This window comes from Dermacentor albipictus, chromosome 10, assembly GCF_038994185.2.
Source record: "Dermacentor albipictus isolate Rhodes 1998 colony chromosome 10, USDA_Dalb.pri_finalv2, whole genome shotgun sequence".
Taxonomy (NCBI): domain Eukaryota; kingdom Metazoa; phylum Arthropoda; class Arachnida; order Ixodida; family Ixodidae; genus Dermacentor; species Dermacentor albipictus.
Window position 1 is genome coordinate 86210390 of NC_091830.1, and position 17988 is coordinate 86228377.

Here is a 17988-nt window from a genome sequence, read left to right on the forward strand (position 1 = left end):
ATTTGCCACTATTCCTTCGTGCACGAGATTTTTCGCCGGCTGTTACTATCTGCGGCCTCCTCTAGCCAGGGGCGGAAACGTTGTGTCACTCCTGTATTCCTGCCTCTTTGCTCACTATGTATGTGTTGACAGGAATAATAAACAACAAAAACAACCGATATTAGAGATATAAGTCGACACAATACTTAGGGGCCACGGAGGCCTTACATTTGGTATGTTCCAAAAAGAGATTTCTTCCTTTCTCTTCAAGGCTGCCTTAAGGTAATTTCCAAATATTCTCAATGGTCAAAAAAAGAAAAAGATAGTGCGAAGAAAGGCTAAATTCGCATATCTCCTGTAGCATTTGTGAGTGTGGTTAAATGCGGTCGAGAGCCCTGTCGAGTTTGTCAAACATTGTACTGATGTAGCTTTTTCTTTTTCTTTTCGGTTTCATACAAATTGACTGCTGTTCGTTTTTCCACTTTGTCGGATATACCACCCCCCTCTGTAATGCACTCGGGCCCTGAGGATTAAGAACAAAATAAAATAAAAAAGTGGACGTTTAGACTGGGTTTTCTCTTTTACCACAAATTAGTCCTCCACACTGTATTTGAAAATAAAACTAAGCTTTGATTGATTGATTGATTGATTTTTTATTGATTGATTGATTGATTGATTGATTGATTGATTGATTGATTGATTGATTGATTGATTGATTGATTGATTGATTGGACCTGCTAAGACCCCTTGTATAATACATCGCACATAGCCTTCAACGTATTTTCGAAATTCACTCGGAAGTAATTACGCAAAATTTATCATGAGTATGACGTACGTTGCGTGTAGTAAGTGTAAAGCAATGGTTTACTAATGCTCTTTTCATCGGTTATCGATAAATTTCACACTGAATTTATCAGACCTTTGTCTTTCCGGCCGCCGGAAAGCAACATTCAGGTGCGTTTCTAGATCACTGAGACTGCGTGAAAGTACCGGACACGGCAACAAGATTGCAATGTACCACACGTAGTTCTACCTTCACATATGCGTTTAAGTAAATAAATGCAGTTTTTTTCATAGCTAACATGAGGAAAAAGCTATGTTTGTTCCCGTACGGCAAAACGCAGCTTTCGACAAGTAACCGTAGTATTTAAGTTTTAAAATTCTTTTTCAGATTCATAACGTAACAGTAGACATTAAAAATCACCTTGAAGAGCTACTATGTCGCATATCTATATTAAGATATCAAGAGGTTATAACTAAATTGAGAAGACATGAATGAAATAGTTTCGCGTCCAAACAGCAGTGTCACTTTTGGTTGACAAGGAGCAGTTGAGCCGCCCCGGCGTCAGCATATGACTCACAAAGGACTCTGTTGATGTCCTTGACGGCGGTAGCGAGGTACGATCCTCCCATGGAAGAAACGTCGGTTCGTTTTACGAGGTCGCACACGAGTGCGACAATCTTGTCTTGAGATGCATTGGGCAGGGCGTTATTCACCAGGCACTGATAAACAGAAGTAATGAAGCAGAATTAGAGCATGCCGTTTGACTAAAAGTCCATTCTAACGTGAAAAATGCTGGTGATCTCTTTGTTTCGGTTGCAAATTAGATGCGAACTTGCTAACAAAAATAAGTCATGTTGTTTGCAGTACAACACAGTGCGTCTAGCGCCATTTCAAAGGCGATTGCTCCCCTTGCGTCACGAACATTGCAACAATTAAAGTACGAAATGACTGCACAGGTTTCGAATCTTTTGTTAAATATACTTTCGTACACCTGGATAAAAGTTCAGAATATTATGCAAAAAAAAACAAAAACTGTGGGGTTTCACGAACGAAAACGACGATACGATTATGACGGACGTCGTACAGGGAGACACTGGATTAACTTTGACCGCCTAGAGTTGATTAACGTGCAAGCAACGCGTTGTGATAAACCACTTTCTTTAATTTTAAGTTTAGTCTCCCAATAAAATGTGGCCGCCTCTGCCAGGATTTAATTCCGCACGCCAAACCCATAACGCTACCGAGGCGAGTGGAATACCAGGCATCATATTAATATCTGTAATAAATGTTTAAAATATATAAGAACTGCAGGAAACTTTCAGCTAAATTGTAAGGCGCGTTATTTAAATCATGGTAGTATTACGAAGCGATCTTCCTGAATGCTCAGATGCGTTTTTTTTTCACTTCAATGCCAATGACAAATAACTAATTATATAGTGATTACGCGATTGTTTATATGTGAAGTAATTTTTTCTCTGTTTTAACTTTGTCTAGTGCATTGCTCCTTATTTATGTGCCTGTACTGGTGATTACTGTGCGATTAAGTACTGCGCTTGTTACGATTTCCCACATCTTTACATACGACTTTCTAGCTCCTCAGACGATAGGCGACATGGCCGTATACCAAACACAAGGTTGCAAGAGAAACGCCTTCTTCGATGTTTCGCACCAATAAAAAACATTGTTAAGGTAGGGGTGGAGCCGCTACTGCCGAATACCTATTGGAACTTGTCATAATGGCATTAACACTACTGCATCTTTTAGAATGAATTACTGCCTCAAGTTGAATCGGGTCTGCATACAAAATATCACAGGCAGAAGTCCGAACAGAAATTCAAGCATTTTTAACGCGCTTTCAAGCAGCAGAAATGCCGTAAAAAAGCATGTTTGCGCAGTTTATCTAAGTATTTCGTTGTTTTGAATTTCTTAAGCATTTCTATGCTCATCCAACGACAAAGACCATCCGTCTGTTCATCCTGTAAGACGATCGCTTTCAAGATAGAGCCCGCAGCAAGGAGTGAATTCACCTTCGGGTGGCCTCTCGCTTCAAGATCAACTCAGCAGTGGTAATACAGCGTTCACGAAGCTATCATCACTTGCCGCCCTCTCTAGGCCCATCGCAGATTGCTTTCAAGATCGTTGCCTGCGCGCTTCGTTTCAAGGCGAACTAATCCAAACTAAGCGACGAGAACACAGCGCGCACGAAGCTATCAGCACGCGCCGCACTGTGTCCCCATCGCCGATTGATTTTACCATAGGGGCCCGCGCGGACGCGCCACACCAACGCTTCCTAGGTAAGAGGCCACTGTACTCTGCTTGATGACGTCATGCTTTTTGAACCGAATTCTCAACCCCGTTGTGACGAAAACGATGACGCCAAAATCACCACGGCTTAGTAGGGAGCATCCCCATTCTATGGTTGTCGGGCAAGGTAGCATGACGTCATGGCTCGAAGAGCACACGTCTTTTGCTATCTAGAAGCCATTGAAGGAAAGGAAAGTGGTTTAAATGATGGGCCGAATTTTTTTTCATCCACTTTCATTGCTATTAATTTATCACGTATTTAAATAAATCTGCCAGTACAAGTAATTTCTCCTATGTTTTCTTCGGTGTCGGTGTTTGTTGGCTTCCCATGCTAGGAGGCGCTGGGCATTCACAGCCTGCACCGTAGAATGACTGCTCACGGCTGATATTGGTTCGACGAGAATGCATGGATAAGGCGCAAAAGAGGGATACTGGCCAATATTGATGGGAACGTGATCAGCTAACCGAGCGCTGCCGTTCGTAGCAGTACGTACCGCCGCAGTGCTGTCGTTTATATTCACCGGATCAAGTCTCATATCGTTGACAATGACACCGGGCTGAGTGGAGATGAGCAAGCGGCACATGCTTACGCATACTTAGACAACTCCCTAAGGACTTTATGCGAGTAAAGCTTTCTTTCTTTTTTTTCTATCTCAAGTCACTTTTCCCATGCTCCATGTTGGACGCTGAATAACAGGGTCCGCAATGGACAAAGTAGTGGAAACCGTGGTCTCGCTTCCGGAATAAAAACAATGTTAGTATCAGTTCTTATAAGTCCGTTAGAACGGTGCGATTGCTTAAAAATAATTTCAAAGGAAAAGCGAAGCCCTCTGCACAAACCTCAGATATAGCGAAGCATACTGTGACAAAGGTCATGCAAATCGAATGATTGCACCGTATATAGTTAGGGCGCTTGCCATGTCTTCAGCAGATTTCAGGCAGTGGCAAAGGAGGCACGTAAGACTTCTCAAGTCTGTGAGCACTTCCATAAAAACTTCAAGTTTCTCGGTTTCACATAGATCTGGAAGTTTTCCTCTCTTTGCGCCGGAAGTATTGAAGACAGCAGCTTGCACACATAGCGCTACTTTGTTAACTGGTTCTTACACGCTGTTGGGCTTGGCACTCACCGCTTGTTCTCAGCCTAATTGAGCCCCTTGCCCAGTCTACACTATTGACAGCTTCTTTGAGGAATGAGGGGTCCCTACCAATCTCCCTGCTCCAGGCGCACTCAAACAAGCAGGTGTTCAAGCATTCACGCAGAAGCTATATGCAAGCACATAGTCAGGACGAACTCTCCAAGTTAACACATATGGAGAAAATTATGATAAATTTGCGGTGTAGCGACAATAAATTGCGCGATACTTTAGGCGTAAACATACTCATAAGGAATGAAACATTTTCTGTTGCCGCAAGAAATGTTTCTTTGCGACAGCCTCATGCCCTTTCGTCATGGGAAAACCGGTTTCGCATTAGGCAGAGCAGGTCTAGCGCGGCCCTGTTCGAAGTCTTTTCAAAACAATAGCAATCCGGTTGTCATAATGATAAACCTTGTTGCGGTAACCATGGCATCTGAGATGCCATTATTTCCCATCACAATAGGTTGCCTCGTCCACGCATGTTTGTGATTACCAAGGAGTGGCGAACTCAGTTTTTGGACCAGTTCAATTCATGGATCGAATGAACTTAATGCATACTTACCAGTACATACTTTACAAGCGGAGACACAAGAGCAGTCTGCAAGAAGAGTAAAAGAAAAGATCAGTGAGCGAACGTAAGGGATTATCTAGTCCTTACGGGATGACTAAGATAGTTATGGGCTAGAACACTCAACGAAGCAACAGCAAAGTGGCCTTGATAAAGCAGGCTTACCTAAAGCATTTCGGGAATTTCGCGCGTACGTGTATATGATATGCAAATAAACACATGTTTAAGTTTTGGTTAACTATTATCGTAGTGCGAAGGCGCAGCCACATACTGAAAAAGCTATCGTCTTAGGTCTTACTGGTTTCGCAGTACAATATGTAGTTAAGTAAACGCCGAGAAGCCCCACAACAAGTCATCCTTTTAAAATTTTAACGCTGCTAGAACAAAGACAAATTCTTGTTTTAGAGGTCCTCGCTACGGAAACCCTGTAGGTTTTCTCAACTTCCAAGGTATCATAACAAAGCTCGTGCAGACCAGTGAAAAGCCTGCGAGAAGAGCGATGCCAGAAGGTGTGGCATGAAACGGGGAAATCACTGGTGTGACAAACACTTGCACACAGAGCACAAGGTGTTTATTTAATTTATTTTTATTTATTTTTAAGCAAGCCGCAATACGGAACGCTATTTTTGCGTTCGACCAAACTCGCTTCGCGTGTGCTTGCCAGGCAGCGCTCTGACGCGCAAATGCGGCTCACTTTTGTGGCTCTTCAGTACAGTTTTTGAGGACAAGAGGCTCTAAAACGCGTGCCGTTGTGGGGCTGTAGTATAAAATGGTTGTGACAGGACGCAGCCGTTTTAAAGCCATGAAGACATTTTTCTACAATATCCAACGCACAGTAGCAGAGGCATCTTTTATAAAACAAAAAAAATGGGAAGAGGGGAAGCTGTGTGATCCGATGTTTTTTAAGCCACAACATTTTCAAGCCAAGGCAAAGCATTCAGAAAATTATTTACCACTTTAGTTGAAATGTAGAAAGAATATGGCAAAGTAAATTAAAATGGACGAAAACATTACTTGAAGCTGGTGGTAGTTATAACCCATAAAGCATGACGCAACCTCAGCATGCGTTATAGGTTTCGCACCTACCAGCGTCAAGTTTCTTTGATGCCCCCTTTGATTTCTCTTTAGCTAATCGTCTCGAAATGTTATATAAAACAACAAATATTACATCTAAGCTTCCTTTCCCTACATTCTTGGTTAGCTTTATACTGTTGAGACCGATTTTACGGAATTGAAATTCAGCGTTGTGGAATGTTTGGCAGTAAATCAAGCGACCTTTTCGAATTATACGAGTAATAATGTAACTCACCGCTTGTATGAGGCGGTATCTGAAACTTCCCAGACTATGTGTACAGAACTGTTTATTGTTATCTTACAGGCTTAGTGCCCTTCGCAGTAGTCGCCGTGGCACTGAATTCATTTGTCCCACTCCCGTTTACCTTTCTCGGAACACATTTTTTTTCAATTCCTTGACTATGAACACGTTTAGGACCTTCAGCGCTTCCTTTTGAATGATGTTCAGAAGGTCAAGACGTCATGCTTTGATGTTCGGCATTATTTCCGGAAACGAGGCGAAGTCGCACGAGACCAAGCTGGATGCGAATGCAGAATTCAGTGGCATTTCCATGGTCTCCTTTGACGCAAATTGGTGGTCTTGAAGGAAGGGCACTTGAGCGCGTTGTCATGGTGCGAAAGGCACCTCTTGTGGGGCCAATGTTCAGGTCATTTTCGGCAAATAGTGCTTCGGAGACGTCTTAGACCGTCACAGTGGAAATCGGAATTAAAAGTGTGCCCTTTGGGAACAAATTACCGGCGCGCTACCCCTTTGGCATCACCGAAAAGAATGAACGTGGTTTTGTTAGCACTTCGTACTTTCCTTGCTTTTTTCGGTATCGGTGATCTCAGGTTCTTCCAGTGGGAAGGTTGCTGCTTCGTTTCGGATTTGTTCACGTAAACCTACGATTCATAAGCCGTCACGACTCTGTTCATGAAGGTTGCGTCTCCTCGTGCAGTGACACAAAGTTGCATGCGAGCATCAATGAGATGTTGCTCGCAGTCGTCTCGCCAGAACTCTGGGAACAAACTACGCGCGGACGAGGTGTGGATGAACACCGTGTCACTGGTCCTTCAGGTAACATTGCCTTGGCACTGCACTTAACCAATTTCTACCATTTGACACAGTTCATGAATGATTCGGTACCGATCTCCTCCAATCAGTCCTGCAGTTTTCGCAACATTACCCCGGTGTTGTGCTGCTTCGTGGCCCTCCCGAACGCTCGCTGTCTTACGCTGCGATTTAGTCACCCTAGAACCGAGAATACCACTCAAAACACGGACTGCGTCCAATAGCAACACACCATATGCCAGATGAAGCATTTCCAGAGGCCGATTTGTCAAACTTCACGCAAAATTTCGTGCAAACGGGCTGCTCATAATTTTCATAATTTTTTTCTAAACGCAGGTGGTTTCTGACACTTTATCACTTTAGAGCACGCTGTGTAGAATGACCTCTTCTATCACCCTGCTACTTGATACATCCACTCTTGTGATATGCGTGCAGCTACATATAATTGCACAAGCACGAAGTCTTGCTAGTTCCTACGTAATAACGGTGGTCCGGGAACTGTCATATAACACGTGGTGTGTATGGAACTTGTGTACTTACGCTTGATTTCTGGCAGTCGGTGCCCAAGTTGCTGGAGCACTGCAGAGGAAATACAACACGAGGTCAAATAAAATCATCATAGAGCACACAAGTAAACAAAAGATGTGAACTTGTCCTCTCTCCTAGAGGCCATTATATTTGTGTTTGGTTTGCTTTCGATCATGAGTGAAAAGTTATGAAGCCCACGCTCGCCCGTGCCCGTCAAAGCGTTTCACGTGGCGTTTTTTTTTACATCGCATGGAGTGTAAACTGCAACGGCAGTTGTCGCACGCGCCCTACCATTGCATACAGATTGTTGCGATACGTGTAATATTTGTTCACACAACAAGGGAGCAGGACAGGTTAGCCGAAATTGCGCCAAGAGCAAATTCCTGGCTTCTTTTGGTCGTGATCGCTGCTGAGAAATGTCGTCAGTTCTTCAACAAGTTCAGAAACCTGCACGTGTAAGTTGATCATGTGGAACTGCATATCATGGAAAGCCGTAGGTACGATAAACGTCTACACGTGAATAAAGACAAAAAAGAAACTCGTACTTTGATTGAATCATTTGTGCGTTTGTGGACGCGCAAGGAAAAGTACATGTTAATATCGGCTTCGTGTGATGATACTGCTTGCGTCCGCGTGCCTTTCACGTTATTCACCCATGTTTGCAAGTTAGCAATATTATATTGGGGGTGGCTGACTCAAAACGAAATAACTTTGGGTGTCGTGCAATTTTATGTTTTGTTGCGCACATGCAGATCGCGGTATACAAGAACCGCATTTCTAGTTCGTAATCTCTCGTACAGCTGTCTGTATTATGACTACATAACCCATATGAAACAACTTAGCAATTGTAACCTTGATCAATATTTTACATATAGCATGTGACATAATAGCATTGTACCTGATGCTTTAACATCGCGCGGCCTGTGCGACCATTCTTAGCTGCATACCGTTGATGTCAGTTTTCATGCGGACTTTCCCGTGTGAATTATTTGCGGCATTGAGACGTTTCGTCCTTTCTGCTACGAGTCACGACTACCCATAGGAGTTGAGGTACCAAACGTGCCAACGGCAATGTAACGCATCTTTTACAGTAGCAACCTTAACGCTGTGGCTTGGAAGAAGATTATCGCTGAATTTTATGTGAGTCTTCAATGCTCTAAAATTATGATTTCAATATATTTATCTCTTTGACCAGACAGAGTAACTTTTTTCTGCGCAGGGAACAATCAATTTGGAAACTTTCGCCGACTACGTATCCTTGGACCTAAAGCTACACCTACGTGTAACACACTTATTTCAAAGATACTATGGATACACAGCCAGCGACGTCTTCGCGGATATGCTATGTGTATATGTAAATAAATCCATTCAGTATCGCCGATTTGACTGCACTCACACGGCGATATCGTCGGAGGCGGTTGCTGCGAACTGTGCGCATTACCCGGTATGCTGTGAAAACGGGGAGGTCAGTAGGGTTGCCTCCTTTTATTTGTCGATTCCAAGGAAATGCATTGGTCCGATAATACGAAGATGGCGCCAGAGTGGCAGACGTACCCTAGCGCTCCCACCCAAGGCTAGCTCTCCACACTCCGTGTAAGAAAGTCTCCCCACCTCAATCGAAAAAAAAACCTTCTCTCTCTCTCTCTCCACGCGTGCCTCGCCTTGACCACGAGGTGACGACAGTGGGACTACCACATACCTGCTCCGCCCAGCGCGAGAAAGAAAAAAACGTACACGAGCCAAACGCAAATACAAGACAGAGCGTGGGAGAGCAAATGCAGAAAAAAGGCACGACGAGAGCGGGGAATAGTGTACACTAAGAAAAGGCAGGCTCAAGATGTTCCAGTTCTCCATAATTAAGGATGCAGGCATGTGAGGGAAGAGCACGTTTACATGTGTGCTCACAATGCCTGGCGTGAGGGATCACACATGTCATATGTGCAGTACTTAAAGTTACTTTGCGGAGTCGGAGGCACGGGATTTACACAGTCCGATGCACTAGAATCGTTTCAGGGGCATGGCACCGGTTTGTTGCCAGCGGGTTAAGCTAGCCGAGTGAAATGCAAACCGCTGCCGCGAAAATTCAAATAGTACGAGAATTGTGGTGTAACTGAAACAATGACTGACTCGTGCATACTGATCAATGCCCTTCGAACATTGTAAACATTGTCAACATTGTACATGATCTGATAAATGATGCACTTCAAACCCCTCGGAGCAAACCGAGAAAAAGATGTTAATAGAACAGAAAATAAGAGGAAATGGATCAGCTTCTACCCTACCTTTCTGCCATGCATAAATTTATTAAGTAAAGCTTCCGGCGCAGCTAGTCGTTCGTCGCCTTACCTTGCCAACGACGGTACTCGGCAATGAAACGGTGAAGTTTCCGTGAGTGCAGCGAGTCAGCTGAACGGTACCCGGCTTCGTCTGGTCAACGGAGTTCTTGAAGTCCTTGGCCACTGCACAAAATAAACATGCAACGTCGTGTCACTCGCCCCGCTTTGCATGAAAAATTAGGCAGAAAAATATAAATGCGGATGTTGTCAATATTTGTAACAACTACGTTTGTTCAGAATAAATGAACGGAAACGGTTGTGCCGCTTGTTCACAAAAACATAAGAAAGGAACCTCGAGAGCAATAGTACGTTCCCTTAGAGGAAAGCCAGGGAGGTTGACGTGACCTGGTAAAGTAGCCAGTAAAGATGAAAGTAATGAGCACACTGAGTCACTTTCGTGGATGGTGGTTCGAAATGTGGAATTCTCAGGGACAAGGAAGCCCATGTGCGTTTTGTCCCCTGGTGCTCCTGAAGCTAAACGTGCATGTTGTACTGCATGCGTTGAAAACTAGGTTTAAAAATCATTAAATAAAAGGTGCGGTTATAACAGCACTGCAACTTGGCTTTGCCAGTGATGATCAAATGAAGACGTCCATATATATATTCTAATCCTAGCAAACCGCCATAACAACTTAAATATATATAGCTGTGCTCCGCTGCCCCTACTAAAAATCCATAGCTGAGAAGGAAAAAAATATTTCCCTTGAGTTTGCTCTTTAGTTCCCTTGCCGAAGCACAGCGCATACACGGGAGGCCTTCCTCAGAAGGTGTGACCACCACAGCAAACAAGCATGATGTCAACGCACATGGGTGCGACAAAATTTCGACAGTGCGACAGTGCGAAAGTGCGACAGAATTTACAACATTGCTTCGCGTCGCCCACATTCGTACAACGCTTCTCTCTAGTATGACCTAAAGCGGCTCTCCTGCAGCAGCAAGAAAATTGAAACTTTCGCACTTTGAACAACTTACGAGCGGAGCTGTCCTTGTTGTTCGTCGCACTGACGAGGGCGTAAATGACATCGCCATATGCGACCACCATGTCAGTAGCCTTGTTCTGTTCCTTCAGGGCTTCATACACGCACTGCAATGGAAAATTCGTCCACAGAAGTTCACTTGCTCGCCGTTCCGCATTGCAATATTAATGGAAAAAATCATCAAAATAAGAATGCCTAACAGGAAAATACCAGGGATTGCACATACCAGAGCACATTATCTCATGAAGTAGGGATTTCTGCGACCCTAATTTGCTTACAACGTATACATAGGCCGGGAAGGAACTGCTGAAATGACATCTCTCTCCAGAGCAGTACTCATTTAAGCATCACATAATGTATAATCTAATTTTGAACGAGCGCATCAATTCTTGCTAAAGGTTTCCACGGTGGGATAACGACACGTTGATTAGAACCTCGCAATATATATTGCGGGACTTTAAACGAGGTAACAGATTTTGAGGTTGCGTTTCATAGTTTATACTGTAAGTAAATGTAAAGAGCCGTTGCATATGAAACGGTGGAACTCTGATGTGTGAAAATAAGTGCCTTTTTTGAAAACGCAGCGCATCTTACCGTAACGACGGGCTTCACAGCATCAATAGGGTCCTAAAAGAAAATGTAGACAAAAGAAGATATGTTTCATTCAAATTAGGTTTCATTTCAATTATTCCCGACAATTTCAACAATGGCTTCAACCATCTGTACGATAACAACAGGCTACTCAAAAGAACCCAAAAGAAATTCTAAGGCGAAGTTGAGTTATCGGAATATTTTTAACACAATAAATATATTTCTTTTGGCCTGAGAAAAGTTGTCTTGCATGCTACAGTGCGCTAAAAAATCACTCATAGGAGGAGTCACGAGATCTGAGTCCCCAAAATCATAAAGCGAGGTCAGCATAACGGTTTACGCAAGTGATCTCCAATATCACAGGCCGGCTCCTTTATCTCAGAGTGCTTAAAAGCTTCGTTTCATATAGCTGTCACCACATGCCACATCACGTTGAAATCATTCCGTTTGCCTAATTTTGAACATTACAATTTATATTTTACAATCTTAAATGCAGTAGGTCTAAAATAGTGGTGGTTTTTATACATGGGATTCTTCAGGCTTTCTATCGTTTTGGAACCAATACAATAGAGTGACCTATTGGCAACACCTATTTATCTTTAGTACACGTATACAGTCATTTCTGATTGCTCATAGTCGTGCACCTTTTGAAGGGATGCCCAAAGCCACCTACATGAGTCAGTGAAAGCCGCCTTTGGAAATCGTGGTGCACAACCCGTTATCAATGTATATATATTCTGTAGCTGACAGAACATGTTCTTAAATATGAAGGTAAGAGCGCAACTAAGTTGTTCTCTTAGACATATATCTTGCGTTTATTCCCATCGGTCTTATTCTTAACAGGCAAAGCGAGGTCGACGAGAAACCAATGGCGCCAGTAAGGTCACGGAACGGAATGCTCGATTGTAATTACTTGAGCGGGAAATTTCTCTCTAAAGTTACCGAATATTACACCTACCTACTCTTCAGGATATGTTCCGAACAATTGATATGCAATATTCGTAAAAGAAAAGTCACAAGTCACGCAATGCCAAAGGCTTGCCATAGTTTCCAGCGCAAGAATATCTTAGCGCTAAAGGCCATCCGAAAACCGAAATCATTTGCAATATTTTAAAGCCAATGTATGATCTCTGCAACTAATTCACGAGGATGTTTTTAACGGTTTCCCTGATTGCCTTTAGAGTCTAACAAAAGATCCGCCGCGGGGGCTTTGCGCTTGTGAAATAATACTGCTCACCCAAAGTTGCCGAGTCTCCCAGCTAAAGCAACCGGTTTCGATTAGGGCGAAACGCGTAAATGTTCGGGTATGTTGATTTAGGTGCACATTAAAGACACCTATGTGTTCAAAATATTCCGGGCTCCTTCCCTAAGTTAGCTGTCAGAGTCACAGTGCGGCTTCAGGAATCTAAATATCACGAAACAATCCATACACAGAAATCAAACAGAGTAGGTAGACAGTACATGCACTTGCCTGTGAGGCGCTGCACGTTCTTTGGCCGAGACACTGTAAAAAAGAAATAATGAGAAATTTGGATAATACGTAGAGCTAGTGCGAGCGTTTGAAAAAGCCCAATCGAAGGTATGAATCCGCAAATCTCTTTTCAAGCTGAATAGATCAGAACACAGATTGAAATGTAGCCTACTGTTATGTATCGAGATGAGTGCCGTGACAGAACAGCATCGTTTACAAAATATAATTGACTTCTGAGATGCAGCCACATTATTAGAATAATAAGGATTGTTCGATGTCCAGAAAAAACTCTAGATGAGTGCATATCCTAAACACTGTGCTGTGATTTATTGTTGTGTACACTAAACATGATCGTTAGGTTGGGCCAGTTAAACATCGTCTCTACGACTCAAGAGTAGTGCCATAAACGCACGGAAGAATGGGCCAGACGAAGGATTCCTTCCTGTTTTGTTTGTCGAGCATTTTTTCTGTCATAAAACCTTACTAATAAGCTCTAGCTTAGATTATTTCAAACGGGCCTTCATGGTCATTCGTAAGTGTGCTACGTTGAGCTGGTAGGTTGAGCAACGTTCTGAAAACTAGCTATAGCAGCGAGATTACAGGAAGACAGCTGTACAGTAGCTATCGACAGAACTTCTATTCGAGTGAAATAGTTATGCATAGGCCACAGGATAGTTAGTTCATAGTCACCCCTCCGTTCTTCGCGCCCTGGTGGTGGTGTTTCTCAAAATCCTAAATTTATTGCTTATTATCGAAACTTTCCGGCCACAATGCAGCTTCCTATCGCTAAATTTAGTGAGACTGCTCTCTTCCTCTGCTTGCCTGATGTGTACCAAAATTCTCTGTTACGGACTTCTTCTCGCTGTAATTTAACGTAACGACGATTTCAGAAATTTTTCTTTTTAGACTAGGCCCAGACGATTGTGAAACTTGAACTTCATCATGTTCCGTGTAGATTATTGGATACGGGAAGGTTAGCAACATCGTTGAAGTATTCACAGTGTGTGAAATGCAGTCTGCAACCACATATGGTGAGGCATTCGTTAAAAAGGCCAATAACAATGACGAAAAAAATTTGCAGTAAAGTTTTGCATAAATGCTTTTCTTCCTACGTACAGCTGAGGCCCAAAAAAAAGTTTTCCCGCAGAAAGAAATTGCGATGGCGTCATAAATATGATTTCTGAAGTGAAGGCGCTAAAATGACGGAGGACGAAGAAGAAACACACACACAGGGCGTTTCTTCTTCGTCCTCCGTCATTTTAGCGCCTTCACTTCAGAAATCATGCTTAACCAACACGCCCAACTATCCATCCTAACGTCATAAATATATCCGAGTAGCAGTAACTACGGTAGCTTAGGTCTTAGAGTTTTATAAAAAGGCTTTTTAATTTGCTTAACGTTTCCTCGCTTCATTCAAGAAGAGCAACAGATACGCTCATGAGGATTTGGAGAATAACTTATGGAAAAGAGTGAATCTACTGTGAGTGAAAATGCCGCTTTTAAATATTCCCCATATTTTAGTCCATGTGAAGTGCACAAGAAAGACGGCATATATCATAGCATTACCGATATCAAAAATACGCCTGCTCTGTAGCATCGAAAGGTTCTTGTATACGCTAAGGAAGTATTAGGCCTTATGAGTGCAACGAAGATTTTATGAATAACTTGCGAAATGCGACCATGGGTTTCCACGGCTTGATTTTTCTATGTGTACATATTATCTAGTACGACGGAAATAGTTCGTTAATTTTTCGCTGTTGCACGTGAAGACGGGTAGTGCATGAGCACGCTTAACAGCTCGCGTAATAGCTCATTCTGCGTCTATTGATGTGCAACTTGCCTGAGTGGGCGCAGACACAAATTTGTCGCATTTGCTTCCGTAGCGTTGACGCGCGCTTTCACAGCTAGAAAACGCACTCGATTCAGCGCTCGTCAACGCGATAAACTTACTATGACAACGTGTGCTTCTCTCAACTGGAGCATTGATGCAATTGCGCCCCGCTACTGATTCAGACAAGTGGTTTGTTTAAATGCATCCATGTTGCAGCATTCTGCAATTACGAGGATGTCGAAGTCAGAACCGCAATCGACAACTCAGCAACAAGTATATATAATCCAAGTAGCCAAGAGTAACTCTCCCCCGAAGAGTTAGCCCCATTGACTGCTCTAGAAGTCACCCACGTTTTCGTTCGGAAACAGTTGCCAATGACCGTTGCCGGACAGACTGTTTAATTGTACCGCTATGCGGATCACTAACGAAAGCTTCAAGATTGGTAGCACGAGTTATGGTGTCGTACGGACTTCGTATTTCTGTATACGTTGAAAACAATTCCCGGCTGTGTCCGCATAGTGTAGACACTCCTAGTTTCATGCTGTTTCAGTTTTTGAATGCAGTAAACGCATTATAGATTGTGCTATGCGTAGACACGATAGAGGTTTTACGTACAGTGGCTCGATTCGATGGCATAACAGGTTTCGTGGCACGTAACACGTTACAGGTTTCGTGTTCAATGTGTTATAGAAGGGGATGTGATGTGGAACGTGGAAAGCGCACATGAACTGTTCTTTTTTTGTCAATAGTAGGAATACGTAGCCAATCGTAAGTGGCCCGCTTTGTTAGTAGTCTCCGATTATGAATAAAGTGACTCAGCAATCAACCCTTCAACGGCTCAGTAATAAACCTAAGATGACAGCGCAGTAACCGAAGATTACTGCGCGGTCTGCGTGGGCGGGGTGCCAATCCAAAAATTTTTTGTATTTGTTTCCTTTTCTCTTTTTGCCTAGAGCAGTTTGCCAGACGGGTCGAGGGCCTTTTTTATTCCCTTCTGTGCATGCGACAAGGGAGCATGGCAGGGAGCACAGCGTCCTCGCTGTAGCCGGACAGCCGGAAGCATCCAACTGTGGGGCCATATGTTTAGTTCCGTTTAGTGTGCTGTTCTTATATGCGCTACAGAGATCCTACAAGAACAGCGGAATAAACGCAGTGTAACAGTGCAGTAGGCGTTTTTAGACGCTTGACACGGCGGTGTAATACATAACGCTGTCGAGCGGCAGTGGATACGCAGAGCTTGCGGCGATTGCCCGTTGTGAGATCAAAGTGATTAAAATCTTTTCGCAACCGTAGAGACCCTGCGGCCTAAAACGCAAATCAAAATAAAAGTAAATATTCCAGAAAAAAAGCTAGCAATAGCCCTCGGGAACGCAGAAATGCGAAGTCAGAGATTCTACCGCTACGCCACCTACCGAGCTTGCCGGATCGTTGGCTAGTTGGTAACTATGCCAACGCCTCAAGAAATAGTCGGGCCTTCGCCGCATGATTCTTGTACACTTTGGCTATTCGAAGGCCCGTTCTCGTCCCCTTTTCATGCATTCTGTTCTGGTATTTGCTGCTTTAAACTATTTGCGGCCTGGAGCCTAAAGAAATATTTTGTTAGAATGACGAGCCTTCTACCTTGCTGCCACTGGCTGCCGTCAGGGTATGCTACCGCTCTAGACTCTTCTGCTTTTATACGTAGGATTCCAACTAGCACATTTCATGACCAGAACATATGCAGGTGGGATACGCACCTCTGTGCTCACCCTGGCGGCTGTAGTTTAGAGCTTGACCGAAACTTGGCAAGATGTGGTTGCGGAAACGCCTTTTCATGATGGATCCGCGGTATCATTAACATGGCAAACTGCATTGTTCGCGCCTATGTTGCAGGTAAATTTAAACACTTTGCTAAAAAAGAATGTTTATCCAGTGGAACGACCCCGTAAATAAGTACAGTAAGAGAGTGAATGCTTAAAATATAAAGAAATATTCCAGAGGAATTTTCTATAACTAAAGGGCCTATATGACTTATCATTTCAAGGGAAAATTAAGGACAAAACTTTTATGCAGACGTTCCCTAAATACTGTGCTTAGATAGAATGTTGTGACTTTGAAAATGATTATGTCGTAGCCAAGCAGCTCACAGAAGTGTCGTTGGAAATTGTGCCTCTAACCTTTCGCACATTTTTGCGTGAATATATCAAGAGTCACTAGAGATAAATACCTTTTTCAGGTTGCTCACATCCGGGATATTTACATCCTTGCAAGAGCCTGGAAGAGAGTGCGTTATATACAGATCAACCTCAAATAGTTTTGTGATGAGTTCAATTGCCTAAAGATCCAGAGACGAGGGACAAAAACTTGTGACAAACACTCGCTTTACTCTCTGAACACTTGCTTAAAACATTTTTTTGTTATTTATCTGCAATATTTCTCATTGAGAGGCCTGAAATATAATACATAAGAACAAGCCTGAGCAGGCTTTCAGATGAAGCCGATACAGCAGAGAGGAATGAAATAGACTAGCGGAGCAATGAAAGGCCCAGTGTAGACAAAGCTAATAACACCTAATACACAAATGCTTTGTCATTTTCACAATGCAGGTGGGATGATGACGTTCAACATAATATTGACTGTAATAAACATTTAATGCTGTATGAATAGAATAATAATATAGCATGCTGCAGAAAAAACCATTGGTAAGTAGATTTCTTGTCATCAGGAAGCGAATCTTGATCGTCAAGTGCGAAAAAATTGTCAAGGACCGACAAATTCACTGACAATTGCGATAGTCCGTAATGTTTCACTCGAGCGCCGCTCTATGCGTGGTTTCTTCTCGCGATATGTTGGTTCGCGCAGACATTCTGTCTCGTGCGGCCCCTTGCAAATGGAGCCAAATCCGGCGTGACTGCACCGCTAATCTGGAGATCGCGAGAGCACGCGCGTGGTGGTCACGTGGGCGCGACTCGCAGCCTTCGCCTCCGTCAGACCACCGCAGACGACGCACGCTCACCTGACGCCATTTCGTAGCCAGCGCTCGTAGCCAGCGCTCGTAGCCGCTGTCGCCGCACTGTGCTTTTCTCGCCGCCCTTTCGTCGTACCTAAAATCCCTTAAACTTCGTAAAGTGCGGCCAGGCTTTGAAGAATGCCGCCTTCTCCTCGCGCGCTCTGGCCTAGGCCGACGCCGCGTCGCTATTGGCCTGATAGCATCAAGTGGGCCCTCGCGCCGTGCATCAGCGCCATTTTTGCTCGATAAGCGTCCACGGAGTGACGAGGAGCGCATCTTGGCGCCGTTGCTATGCTCGAGCAGTGTAGGCGGCGCCACGGTCGAGGAGGGAGTGTGAAAGAGAGGAGAAACGAGGAACAGTGAAGGCGG

At 43.7% G+C, this 17988-nt stretch overlaps 1 protein-coding gene across 1 annotated transcript; it reads right to left on the reverse strand.

The window, feature by feature from the left end:
• Window positions 1-1284: 1284 nt before the first annotated feature.
• On the reverse strand, window positions 1285-17635 carry LOC139050352 (uncharacterized). The gene is made up of 8 exons (XM_070526590.1): window positions 17626-17635; window positions 16837-16883; window positions 11332-11364; window positions 10733-10844; window positions 9771-9883; window positions 7437-7475; window positions 4766-4801; window positions 1285-1482 (listed from the first exon to the last, which is right to left on the reverse strand). Exons 1-8 carry the CDS (start codon window positions 17633-17635, stop codon window positions 1285-1287), a joined length of 588 nt encoding a protein of 195 aa, XP_070382691.1.
• Window positions 17636-17988: the final 353 nt, after the last annotated feature.

Excerpts from the sequence above, each read along its gene's own strand:
- LOC139050352 (XM_070526590.1), bottom strand. Across the intron at positions 7,476-9,770 it reads CGAGTACCGTCGTTGGCAAG|TGCTCCAGCAACTTGGGCAC; the intron begins GTAAGGCGACGA and ends TTTCCTCTGCAG. Across the intron at positions 4,802-7,436 it reads CCGACTGCCAGAAATCAAGC|ACTGCTCTTGTGTCTCCGCT; the intron begins GTAAGTACACAA and ends CTCTTCTTGCAG.